The sequence below is a fragment of the Dendropsophus ebraccatus genome, chromosome 8, assembly GCF_027789765.1.
Source record: "Dendropsophus ebraccatus isolate aDenEbr1 chromosome 8, aDenEbr1.pat, whole genome shotgun sequence".
Lineage (NCBI taxonomy): Eukaryota > Metazoa > Chordata > Amphibia > Anura > Hylidae > Dendropsophus > Dendropsophus ebraccatus.
This window is the reverse complement of record NC_091461.1, coordinates 109,744,766-109,755,864: the sequence shown is the minus strand read 5'-3', so window position 1 is coordinate 109,755,864 and position 11,099 is coordinate 109,744,766. Positions and strand designations below refer to the sequence as shown.

Genomic DNA, 11,099 nt, shown 5'->3' with positions numbered 1-11,099 from the left:
ATCCCTCAGTAAGTAATCCCATAGTGCCCCCCCAATAGGTAGCCATAGCAATAGGCAGTATCCCCATGTAGATGGTATCCCCCATTTAGTACATATGTCCCAGCAGGTAATTCTATCGCTGCCCCCATAGGTAGCATCCCCATGTTAAAAGCCCACACCCCTTTGAAATTTAAAATAAAAACATACTTACCCATCTTACCAGTCCACCATGTGGGGGGAGGGGTGCTTCAGCAGCATCTTTCGTCACTCCCAGCAGTGACAGGAGGCAGAGGAAGAGCAGAGGTACAGAGAGAGAGGAAAGGAGCAGGGAGAATGCAGCTCCCCCACTCACTATCCTGCTGCTGTAATCCACCTCTCCTCTCCTCTCCTCAGAAGTGTAAGCCGCTGCCAGCAGGGTTGAGGCCCCTCCCCCAGGACGAATCACAGCATGGCTGTACAGCAGGCAAGTGAAGATCATTGAATACAGTGATGTTGTGATCCGGCCTGGGGGAGGGGCCTCAAGCCTCTTCCTCCCACAAGACGCCGCCGTATAGGTACGGCATCAGTGAGTAGGCTGCTGGTACTTGCTGTCATCTGACTAGGTAAGACGCCCAGTCACATGACAGCATGAACCCTTAGCTATGCCAGCGGCGCAGGACAATCAGAAGGTGTGTAAGGGAGGTGTTGAGGTGGGAGTCCAGGGGAGAAAGTGGTGAGTGGGGGGCCTGGCGGCTCCTGCGACCCCTATAGCTACGCCACTGCCTTGACAGCCAACGAATTGTAGTTTTGCAACAGATTCACTCTCAGGATCTCATTCTCATCCTATTTCTATTATTCCAACAGCGTTCGAATTCCCGCAAATCAACTAAAAGGCTTACAGAGGTAAAGATTACAAATATGCCTATGGACTGTGACCGAACCATTTCATCCCTGATAGGGTGAGTATATTTGTTACTTTTTTTTTTCTTCTTTGCAGTAATCAGTAGAATGATGATGATGATGATGTGGTACATTCCCTTCTAGCTTGTGAAACTGCAGGCTGAGCAGTTACAGATGCCGACAGTATAAACGAGAAAGTAGAAAAGTGAGGAGAGGAGATGCAGCTGCAGTTTCTCATTCGAGTGTTTTTTAGGGGAAAGTTGAGTGGTTCAGTGCACACAGCACTAGGAAGTTTAAGCCCACTTACTAGGCATAGGGGGAATATACAGCTACAGCCAAGTGTAAACCAAGACATACAAGTTCATAGGGAGGAGGGGGATGCAGCTGTAGTTCTTAAAGTGTACTTCCAGTGTAATGTATACAGAATTAAGTGGCGCTGGGACTCGGAAGTGTCCCGCTCCATCTCTTATGGTTTCACCGTATAAGGCAGGGATCGTGGAGAACACTATACTATTAAGAATATCAGTGGCGTAGCTATAGGGGTCGCAGGGGTCGCCATGGCGCATGGCACGGCCCCCCCTTGCGACTTCCTTCTGTGCTCCCCCAATCCGGGGGGGCCGCGGCAGGGGCGGGCTGGGCCGGGGGGCATATGCCCCCCGACCCAGTCCCCTCCGTGCAGTTAAATGGCCGCGGCCGCCGGACCTCTTGTAAGTTCAGTGAGCCTCCGGGATGCCGACCCTGGCCGTAAGCTCACTGATGCAGGACCGCGGCGCCCGGACTTCTCCTCGCTCCTCCTCGTCAGCTGACATGTGATGTCATCACGTCACATGTCAGCCGCCGTGCAGTAGAGAGGAGAAGTCCGGGCTCTGCGGTCCTGCATCAGTGAGCTTACGGCCAGGGTCGGCATCCCGGAGGCTCACTGAACTTAAAAGAGAAGCTGCCAGGCCTGAGGGAGATCAAGGATCCAGGTGAGGTGAGTTTTTTTTACATAAATGTTGCAATGTGGGGGGCTGCACAAGGGGTCTATACAGGGGGGGGGGCTGCACAAGGGGTTTTTACTATGAAGGGGGGCTGCACAGGGGGTCTATACAATGGGGGGCTGCACAGGGGGTCTATGCTATGAGGGGGGCTGCACAGGGGGTCTATACTATAAGGGGGGGGCTGCACAGGGGGTCTATACTATGAGGGGGGCTGCACAGGGGGTCTATACTATAAGGGGGGCTGCACAGGGGGTCTATACTATGAATGGGGCTGCACAGGGAGTCTATACTAAAAGGGGGGGCTGCACAGGGGGTCTATACTATTGGAGGCAGCTGCACAGGAGGTCTATACTATGGGTGGGGGTACACAGGGGGTCTATACTATGAGGGGGGCTGAACAGAGGGTCTATACTATGAGGGGGGCTGCACAGGGGGTCTATACTATGAGGGGAGCTGCACAGGGGGTCTATACTATGAGGGGGGGCTGAACAGGGGGTCTATACTATGAGGGGGGCTGCACAGGGGGTCTATACTATGAGGGGAGCTGCACAGGGGGTCTATACTATGAGGGGGGTTGCACAAGGGGTCTATACTATGGGAGGGGGGCTACACAGGAGGTCTATAGTATGAGGGGGGTTATACAGGGGGTCTGTACTGTGGGGGATCTACACAGGGGGTCTATACTGTGGGGGGCTACACAGGGGGTCTATACTGTGGGGGGCTACACAGGGGGTCTATACTGTGGGGGGGGCTACACAGGGGGTCTATACTGTGGGGGGGGGGCTACACAGGGGGTCTATACTGTGGGGGGGCTACACAGGGGTCTATACTGTGGGGGGGCTACACAGGGGTCTATATCTACATTATCTGTACTCAGAGATATCACTGTGTTGTCTGTGGTGTTACATAGGGCTGCAGGTGACAACTACATTATCTGTACTCGGAGATATCACTGTGTTATCTGTGGTGTTACATAGGACTGCAGGTGACATCTACATTATCTGTACTCAGAGAAATCACTGTTATCTGTGCTGTTACATAGGACTGCAGGTGACATCTACTACATTATCTGTACTCAGAGATATCACTGTGTTATCTGTGGTGTTACATAGGACTGCAGGTGACATCTACTGCATTATCTGTACTCAGAGATATCACTGTGTTATCTGTGGTGTTACATAGGACTGCAGGTGACTTCTACATTATCTGTACTCAGAAATATCACTGTGTTATCTGTACTGTTACATAGGACTGCAGGCGACTACTACATTATCTGTACTCAGAGGGATATCACTGTGTTATCTGTGGTGTTACATAGGACTGCAGGTGACATCAGGTGACTTCTCCAGGTTGCAGAAGTTCAAACTTCATCGTGCCCTGCTGACAGTTTATTATGGGAGTTTTGCAGCATGTGGCTCTTCAGGTTGCAGCACTACAACCCCCATCATATCCAACTGGCAGTTCATGATGAGAGTTGTAGTTTTTCAGCTGGAGAGTCAAAGATTGGAATACAATGATTAGGCAATGACACAGTACAGTCCATTATTTATAGGGGGCAGTAGTGCAGTACATGAGGTGGAGGCATTAGAACATGGTGGCACATTAGAGTAATTGGATATAACGTTAGATATGACTTTGCCTGATCGGGTGAGATGGGGGGCCCCAAAGCTAACATTTTGCACCAGGGCCCATCAGCCTTTAGCTACGCCCCTGATACCAATATACAACATTTAATATACATCAAATTGTGGGACATAAAGCCCCAGATAGACATTTTACCATTACAATACTCCAAATCCATACAGTAAAAATGTATGAAAATCACAGAATCTGTACAAGAATAAGCGCTCTTCTAGAATATGGTGACGTGATTAGATAACAATTTTATTTTCTGATTTTATTAGGCTTGAAATGGTGTGATATATAGCCCCAAATAGACATTTTACCATCACAATACTGAAAATTTCTACTGTAAAAATGTCAGAAAGTCGCAGAATCCGTACAAGAGTAACTGCTCTTCTAGGATATGGTAGCGAGATTGGATAACAAGAAGTCTGATTTTATTGAAATTCAAATTGTGGGACATATAGCCCCAAATAGACATTTTACCATCACATTACTTCAAATTCCTACAGTAAACAAATGTCTGAAAATCACAGAAACTGTACAAGTGTAAGCGCTCTTCTAGGATATGGTAGCGAAGACACAAAATTTGTCCCAGTTTTGACCGGGTTAACGGTGCATGATGTAATCTGAAAAAAAAGTATTTTTTAGATTCTTCTATATCTGAAGACAAATGAGAGAAATCAATTAAAATGAGCCGGGTTTTGAGGTGTTACAAATTATGTGGTGAAATTTACTGCGTCACAAGAGAGCGCAACTAATCACGTAAATAAAGATGCAAAAAGAAAAAATAGTCCTTGTTCTAAAGGGGTTAAAAGTGCATGAATGAAGCTAAAAGCATTTATTTTCTTATAGGTGTAAATTTTGAAACGTTTGAAAATTTAAAGTAGCCCCGGATCTAAAGGGGTTAACAGTGTATGAATTAAACTGTTCTGGATCTGAAGGAGTTAACAGTGGATAAATTAACGAGTTGTGGGAGCGAAGGGGTGAATAGTGGGTGAATTAAACTGTTGTGGACGTGAAGGGGTTAACAGTGGATGAATGTTAGTTTTACATGTAGGTGTCACCCTATGGTCTTCCTTGTATATAAGAGCACTGCAATTCCTAGTACTGATAGCGTGACTGCAGTGGAATCCGCACGGAGCAGCCATGGCGGGGGCCATCATAGAGAACATGAGCACCAAGAAGCTCTGCCTGATGGGGGGCATCCTGCTCGTCTTCCAAGTGCTGGCATTCCTGGTCGGGGAGCTGATCGGTGAGTGGACGCTCCAAAACTTTTCTCCCGGCTCCCCGCTCCCCGGCCTCCGCCGCTTCTCTTAGTAGTTTCCTCGGGGTTTGGTCAGTATGTGGGGGGCAGCAGTCTCTGTACAGGGTGCCCCTAAGTAGGGGGATCAGGATGAGAAAGGGTTAACCCGTACTCAGTGCAACTTGGGTAACTTTTTGCACTTTCCGGGCCCTCAGGGGTTAACCAGGGAAGTTAATTTCGGGCTTCATAGGGGAACAAAGTGCCCCACACCCCCCTCCTCCTCTTCTCCCCAAACTCCTCCCTGACCGCCATTGTTGTCAGCTTTACACCCCAGGAAGGGAGCGCTGGACTCCCAAACTGCTGCAGGTCTGGAAGTGGTAAAGGGGGATCCCCGATCCCTGATCCCCGATCCCTCACCGGGTCACAGTGATACATTGTATCTTCCCATTGTTTTCTAAAGTTCTTTCCTGTTCTGACTTTGTACCTTCAAGTGATAAAACTAAATAATATAACAGATGTCATAAACAACTCAAAAATGTGAACTTACCTTAGATGTAAACAAACAGTCATCTAAAAAAAAAAAAAAACAACATAAAAACACAGCTCTTCAGGTTTTTTGTTGTAGTAAGTGAATACAAGAACAAGAACAGCTCTGTAGGAAAGACTTGAGGTTCTTCCTCTTTTCAGATCACTTCCTGGATTTGTATTTTCTAGTCAGTAATTGCATTGTAGAAACCTGAAGCCAAGTTCATAGACCTTTTTGAGAACCTGTCTAAAACATTTTTCCTAAAGATTTGGTTGAACCTCTGCCCGGATCTCTGGAAGACATCCAAATTATTATTATTATTTTTGTCAACAAAGAGAGAGATGGAGGCGATTTTGCTGAATTCATCTTGTTTTAACCAATGTGAAAGTTTCACCCCTTAAGGACCGGGCCTGAAATGGCCATAAGGACCGAGGCAAATTTTATGAATATGACCTGTGTCACTTTATTCATTGATAATTTGGGAGTGCCTTTACCTATTCAGCTGATTCTGAGATTGTTTTCTCGTGACATATGGTACTTTACATTTCTGGTAAATTGGAGTCGATACTTATAAGAAATCTTTATGGAAAAAATAAACAAAATAACGTGGAAATTTGTGAAAAATTGCATTTTTCCAACTTTCCAACTTTTCTGCTTATACAGATAATGGTTATGCCACATAAATGATATATTAAATAGCATTAGTAATATGTCTACTTTATGTTGGCGGCATTTATTAAACTACAGTATCTTTTTTTTTTTTTTTAGACAATAGGAAGCTTAAAACAATTTTCACTAAAATTTTAAAATCAGATTTTTTTAGGGACCTGTTCAGGTTTAAAGTGTATTTGGGGGGACTGTGTGTTAGAAAGCCCCACAAAGCACCCATTTCAGAAACTGCACCCCCCAAACTCTGCAAAAGCATATCCAGAAAGTGTTTTAACCCTTTAGGGGAGTCACAGAAATAAAAGCTAAGTGTGTAAGAAAATTTAAAAATTTTATTTTCTGTGCAGATTTTATTGTAATCCAATATTTTTCATAATTATAAACCTATTACCAGAGAAATGCACCTCAATATTGATTGCCCCGTTTCTGCAGTTTATAGAAATACCCCATATGTGGCCCTATTGCGCTATTTGACGCAACCACAAGCCTCAGATATAAGGGAGCGCCTAGTGAATTTCAATGCATCCACTATATTTGTTCATTTCTTACTGTACCACTTCAGGTTGGCAGAGGCTCTGGGGTGCCAAAACATAAAAAACACCCCTAAAGGGACACCATTTAGAAAACTAGACCCCTCAAGGAATGTAACAAGGGGTGCGGTGAGCATCTGGACCCCACAGGTGTTTCACAGATTTCCAGAACAATGTGACGTGAAAAAGGATAAATAAATTTTTTTTACACTAAAACGTTGTTCTAGCCTTCAATTTTTCATTTTTTCAAGGGAATAAAAGAAAAAGAAAACGCCAAACGTGTAGCGCAGTTTCTCCCGAGTACGGAAATACCCCACATGTGGACATAAAGTGCCAAGCGGGCGCAGGACGAGCCCCCAAAGAAATAGAGCGCCAATTGGCTTTTGGAAGCTGGATTTCACTGGAATTTATTTCAAGGACCACGTCGCATTTACAGAGCCCTCGTGCTGCCAAGACACTGGAAACCCCCCACAAGTGACCCCATTCTGGAAACTACACCCCTCAAGGAATCTAACAAGGGGTGCAGTGAGCATATGGACCCCACTGGTGACAGGCACAAATGTGGAACAATGTTACCCTGTTACCCCTTGTTACATTCCCTAAGGGGTGTAGTTTCCATAATGGGGTCACTTGTGGGGGGTTTCCACTGTCTTGGCAACACAGAGGCCTTTTAAATCCAACATGGCCCTCAAAATCCATTCCAGCCAAATCCAGCCTCCAAAATCCAAATGGCGCTCCTTCTCTTTGGAGGCTTACCCTGCACCCACATGGCGCCTTATGTCCACATGTGGTGTACTTCCATACTCGGGAAATTGCTCTACACATTTTGTGTTTTTTTTTATCTTTTAGCCTCTTGTGAAAATGAAAAAATCAAGACAAGATCAATGATTTAGTGTAAAAATTAAACAATTTTTACACTAAATGTTGGTCTAGCCTTGATTTTTTCCATTTCCACAAGGGGTTAAAAGAGAAAATGAACACAAAATGTGTAGGGTAGTTTCCCCTGAGTACGAAAATACCCCACATGTGGACATAATGTGCCATATTGGCACAGGGCAAGCCACCAAAGGGACAGAGCGCCATTTAGAGGCTGGAATGGAGGATGGAGGCCATGTCGAATTTACAAAGCTCTTGTGCTGCCAGGACAGTGGAAACCCCCCACAAGTGACCCCATTCTGGAAACTACACCCCTCAAGAAATCTAACAAGGGGCGCAGTGAGCATATAGACCCCACTGGTGACAGGCACATATGTAGAACATGTGCCATGAAAATAAAAAAATACCATTTTTTTTTCCATTTTCACAGCACAAATGTGCCCGTCACCAGGGGGCCATATCCCCCCCTTGTTAGATTCCTTGAGGGGTGTAGTTTCCAGAATGGGTTAACTTGTGGGGGGTTTCTACTGTCCTGGCAGCACAGGGGCTGTGTAAATGAACCATGGCATCCTCTAATGGGAATGGGGGCCATGCCTATTTAGCTCCTCCTAAAGCAATACCGACGCCACAAAGGGGGTGGGCTAGTGCAAGATCCCTGCTCATTGGATGTGTTCCGGGCATCATGGGAAAGTGCTTTTCCTGCCCGGAACACTTCCTGCTTTCTAGAATGGCGGCTGCCATTTTAGAATGCAAGAAAAAAAAATCGGAGCGGATTTCCAAAAGTCCGAATCCGATCGCACTCAGATTTTTGGAAAAATCCAAACTGGATCCCATTCTGGCCGAACCGGTTCGCTCATCTCTATTTACCATCTAGCAAGTGGACCGGCCAATCCTACGACACAACATCACCGGGGATCACCCAGCAGCAGTCCACCATAGAATTCCATCCTAATACAGTAAATTACATTGATTTGCACCTAAAGGGTAAGGTGTGGGAGCAGCTAAACCTGGTATCCCACCATCCCTTTTCAGCCCATATATATGAAGGTTATGTAAGCTGAACATTAGGTTGCTGTAAGCAGGGTCCTTATTCAGCAGTCCCCATTGGAGTCCAGCATCGACCTGAGTTTACTACATCATAGATCACCATCGGACTGGGACTTGCAGCCATAATATTGATACAAAACCATGGTCGTTGTAAATCCAGGGGTTATCTAGGGTTAGAAAAAGCACAGCTGCTTTCTTGCAAAAAAACAGCGCCACCCCTGTCCTCAGGTTGTGTGTGGTATTACAATTTAGCTCCATTCACTTCAATAACTACTTTATGACCAAGCAGGGATTGAGATTTAAGGTGTCCAGAATTGCACAAACATGGCCTCTTTCTCATATACAATCCATGCTTCCCAGAATGGGGGAATCTTAAACCCCCTCCACCCCCGTTTACAGTGAATATAGGATTCCTGCTGTGTAACTGAATGGTACGTGTTTATTTTTCCCATACAGCTGCGCAGTGTAATGAGGCATTGCCCATTGTGCTGGATGTCCCGGGCAGAGCCGCCTGCAAACAGGAGTGGGGTAATAGAGCATAAAGCGGGTGGCCCGTATAGGCCAGCTGATTCTGACACTGCATCTGAGCTCTTGACACCCAGGAATTAAATGGTGTAGACAGTCGGCGACCAGGATCTGAAAGGACTTTGTTTTCAGTGCTGGCCTGGGCCGCTTGCCTGTTAAATGCATCCCGGCTGAATTCTGAGCTAAAGTGTCGGCAGAATTCTTTTCCCTTGATGCGATGCCCGGGCCCCTAGGGGCCACTCCGCTAAGAGGATGTTGTTGTGGGTCGGAACCGGGGCAGTTGCTTACCAGATGGTTGTCATGGTTTAGGCACGAGGGATCGCAGCTGGAAACCGGGCTCCTGACCATGTGGGAATACTGGGCATGCAATTCTTCGTTTTCCTTAGTCAGGGCACCAATTATCACACCAATGCCAAGGTTCAGAAACAACGGTAGTTGTATATTTATTGTAACGGTGGTAACTAGTAGCAACAGTCTCTCCGGATGCAACCGGGAATAAGGCAAACTTGAATAAAGCAGAGTAATGGGTGATGCTGCAATAGGCTATGCTGATAGCGTGCTGGATGATGGGAGTAGTAGTGATACTGAAGATGAGATGCTGGATGGAATGAGACTTGGATGAATACTTGCGATAGATGAATTGAGATGATGAGAAGAATGACTGAAAGCGACATCCAGATGAGGATCTTGAGACTTGAGACAGGAACACAGCCAGTGGACTGTAGCAGCAGAGCACACCGAGGCTCCTCTTCTGAAGGTGAAGAGGAGTCACACACACAACCTATCCCCTCTGTGGTAGAAGATAGACTGAGGTAGAACAGGAAGTCACATGGTATTCCCCAGCCAAAGCTCGATGACCATTGGAGTTACCATGGAAGCAGGGGCAGTCACGTGACATCCAGCAATTGCATCATCACACCATTAGAACATATAGGACTAAATATACATGAGAAGTACCATACTTGAACACTGGGAGGCGACATAATACCCTTAGGCACTGATAACTGAATATGCATACAAGAAATGAATGGAATAGCAGACCTGAACACTAAGAGGGGTGACACAATACACACAGTTGCAGTGGACCAAAGCTTTCCAGAACAGAACTGATCATAATAAAGGTGCAGAGATAAAGTGACAAATAACTACTCTGTTCTGGGACACTGCATTGACATTTAAAAGCCCCAAAAAGTTATGAAAAGTCTGTAACTTTATATAACATTCATGGAAGACAGAAACCAGAGTGTTCAGGTCCCAATCTCTAGAATGAGCGGGGAGGCGAGTGTCCGGCTGAGTGATTCTCTCTATGCTGTGTGTGAGTAACCAACATGGTCCCATACACTCGGGTAGTAAGCGCTTAGCACACAGATTTCAATTTCTATTGAAGTGCATAGGCCCTGATGGAAACTTCTACTAGTTCCTTCTAATATGATGAGGAGGCACGTGTGGGCAGCCAATGTGTGCAGTATCTGGAAGAAGATTAGACGTTCTCCAGCTCCATAAAGTTGTTTGTTTGTCTGTTCGTCCAGACACGTTATGGTTGCACCAAAACACTCATAGACATGGTTCTGATGAGTAAAAATCCAGTAAATCCGGCCCTATACAGGCTGCTCGGGCATACCTTGGCAAACGTGTTGGCCATGTGAAGAGTACATTTTGCTGGGGGGTAGTTGTGCTTTATTATGATGCCTGTTTGGAAACATAAACAATTGATCTTTGCAGAGCTAGAAGGATTTTTGTCTTGTTTCTTTACTAAAAGATTTCGTTCACATCCCAGGCAGTGGAAAATCCATGCGGAAAACTTGAACTATTTCTGGCACATGTTTCACAACCGCTGGAGAATAGTAGATCACTGTGGAGAACAGTCAGGGGTCCCCATTCTGCAAGAGGGATTCTTACAACTTTTCAACAAAACATAATAACTTATTAACCATTGGTACACTTCTTTATGGTAGTAGTAGGCACATGACCAATGTTCCATCTAAATGCATATACACTACATAGAACATGGCTATTATCAGGGAAGCTGTCACAGCGGTTGGCGTTACTCTGTTCCCGGGAGACGTTCTCATCCATCAGGCCTTGAAAATCTTTTAGCACTGTGCAAAGTGTTTGCTTTATGTCAGTTATTTAACACCCAGGCCATAAAAGTGCAACTTACTCGGCCATCACTGTATTGTATGCTGATAAAACATGTAGGGGGAGGCTCCTGCTGGTGATTG

The 11,099-nt window shown here is 45.8% G+C and overlaps 1 protein-coding gene across 5 annotated transcripts in view; it reads left to right on the top strand.

Moving 5' to 3' along the window:
• Nucleotides 1-4,563: 4,563 nt before the first annotated feature.
• The window catches only part of LOC138798817 (protein wntless homolog B-like), a 44,999-nt gene continuing 38,463 nt past the window's right edge, over nucleotides 4,564-11,099 (top strand). For all 5 annotated transcript variants that reach the window (XM_069979422.1, XM_069979424.1, XM_069979421.1 and 2 more), the window contains exon 1: nucleotides 4,564-4,716. In XM_069979422.1, the coding sequence (XP_069835523.1) occupies nucleotides 4,611-4,716 (106 nt within the window). In that variant the 5' untranslated portion in view covers nucleotides 4,564-4,610. The remainder of the gene's footprint in view (nucleotides 4,717-11,099) is intronic.